General features: G+C 40.7%; 1 protein-coding gene across 1 annotated transcript; it reads left to right on the forward strand.

Annotated features, from left to right (window-relative positions):
• Positions 1–953: 953 nt before the first annotated feature.
• Positions 954–1532, forward strand: LOC111400100 (uncharacterized mitochondrial protein AtMg00860-like). The gene has a single exon (XM_023027548.1). The coding sequence runs from the start codon at positions 954–956 to the stop codon at positions 1530–1532; it is 579 nt and encodes a 192-aa protein (XP_022883316.1).
• Positions 1533–1944: the final 412 nt, after the last annotated feature.

Raw genomic sequence — 1944 nt, forward strand, 5'->3', positions numbered from 1 at the left:
GTTTTTAACAATTGAATGGAAACTCCTATTTATACTAAACCTAAAAACTAGGTAAAAATCGTGCAAAAGTCGAGTATAATCTCCAAAATATGGAAAAGAATCAAAATCTAACAAAATATGGAAAATTCGCCAAATTTTTGGCCTATGCGGCCGCATGGTGTAAATCCATGCAGTCGCATGATTTAACTGAAATTTCACTTTTGGTTTTCGGTCTGCATGTGTTCGGCCGCATGGTGTTGTCTTCAGCTTCCGCTTTCGTCGCTTGATAACAAATTGATCCAAGTTGATTCGACCTTCGACCCGAACATGAAAGTTGCTCCATTTTGAGTCTCGAACATGGTTCCATCAATGGTTTCGTGAACGAGCAATCCCATCGATTGATTCACTTACTTTGCCCTTGATCGCGTCATTAGTCCGCCATCGACTATCAACGTGTCTCATCTCGCACTTGCTTTCGTTGGGCTTGACTCCTGGATCATATCAACATCCCTGATCTATTGCCCCTTTTACGGGACATTCAACATGCTATAGATCTTGTCCTTGGATCGTCTCTTCCAAATTTACCTCATTATAGAATGAATCCTACTGAGCATGCTGAGCTTCAGAGGTAAGTAGAGGAGCTCCTTCACAAAGGATTTATTTATGAGAGTCTAAGTCTTTGTACGGTTCCCGCCCTTTTGACTCCTGGTTATTGGAGAATGTGTGTTGATAGTCGTGTCGTCAATAAGATCACAATGAAGTACCATTTTCCAATCCCTAAGGTTGATGATATGTTAGACATGATGGTCGGTGCCACGATATTTTCTAAGATTGATTTAAAGAGTGGGTACCACCAAATTAGGATTCGCCCGGGTAACAAATGGAAGACTGTCTTTAAAATGAATGACGGTCTTTATGAGTGATCGGTCATGCCTTTTGGGCTAACCAATGCCCCGAGTACTTTTATGAGAGTAATGACACAAACTTTGCGACCATTCATGGGTAAATTCCTCGTTGTCTACTTTGATGACATTTTCGTGTACAGTAAAACTAGGGAACAACATAGAGATCATCTCACACAGGTTTGTTCTACCCTTCGTGCTACAAATCTGTATGCTAATTTGAAGAAATGTTATTTCTTCGCAAATAAAGTTGTATTTCTAGGTTTTATTGTCTCCCCGATAGGAGTGTCTGCTGACCCTGCAGAGATTCAGGCTATTGTTGGTTGGCCTGAGCCTAAGAATATACATGACGTTCGGAGTTTTCATGGTTTAGCTACCTTTTATCGTCGTTTCATTAAAGGGTTTAGCACGATCATGGCCCATATTATGGAGTGCATGAAAAGAGGAGAATTTTATAGGTCGCACAAAGCGGCCAAAGCATTTAAGTTAGTTAAGAGGCGAATGACAGAAGCTCCAGTCATGCAACTTCTCGATTTTTTCAAAGTTTTTGAGGTAGAATGTGATGCCTCTGGGGTAGGGATAGGTGGAGCTTTGAGCCAAGAGGGCCACCCTATTGCTTATTTCAGTGAGAAATTAAATGATGCCAAATGACGGTACTCGACTTATGACAAGGAGTTGTATGCAGTTGTACAAGCTTTACGCTATTGGCGTCATTACTTGTTGCCCCAGGATTTTGTTCTTTATTTGGACCATGAGGCACTTCGTTACTTTAATTCCCAAAAGAGGTTGAATGCTAGGCATGTTCGTTGGATCGAGTATTTGCAGGCCTACTTTTTTTGTTTTGAAGCATAAAAAGGGCAGTGAAAATCAAGCGGCGGATGCTTTAAGCCGCTGCATTTCACTTTTAACCAATATGAGTGTCAAGGTCATAGGTTTTGAACGACTCAAAGAAGATTATGAGTCATGTACCGATTTCAAGGACATTTTTCTTACGTTGCAAAGTGGACAATTGAATGCTACTAATGGTTTTCGCCTAGAGGATGATTATCTTTTTAGGTCCAAT

This window comes from Olea europaea, chromosome 9 (assembly GCF_002742605.1).
Source record: "Olea europaea var. sylvestris chromosome 9, O_europaea_v1, whole genome shotgun sequence".
Lineage (NCBI taxonomy): Eukaryota > Viridiplantae > Streptophyta > Magnoliopsida > Lamiales > Oleaceae > Olea > Olea europaea.

Coding starts and splice junctions, on each gene's coding strand:
- LOC111400100 (XM_023027548.1), top strand. CDS start 954: ATGACACAAACTTTGCGACCATTCATGGGTAAATTCCTCGTTGTCTAC.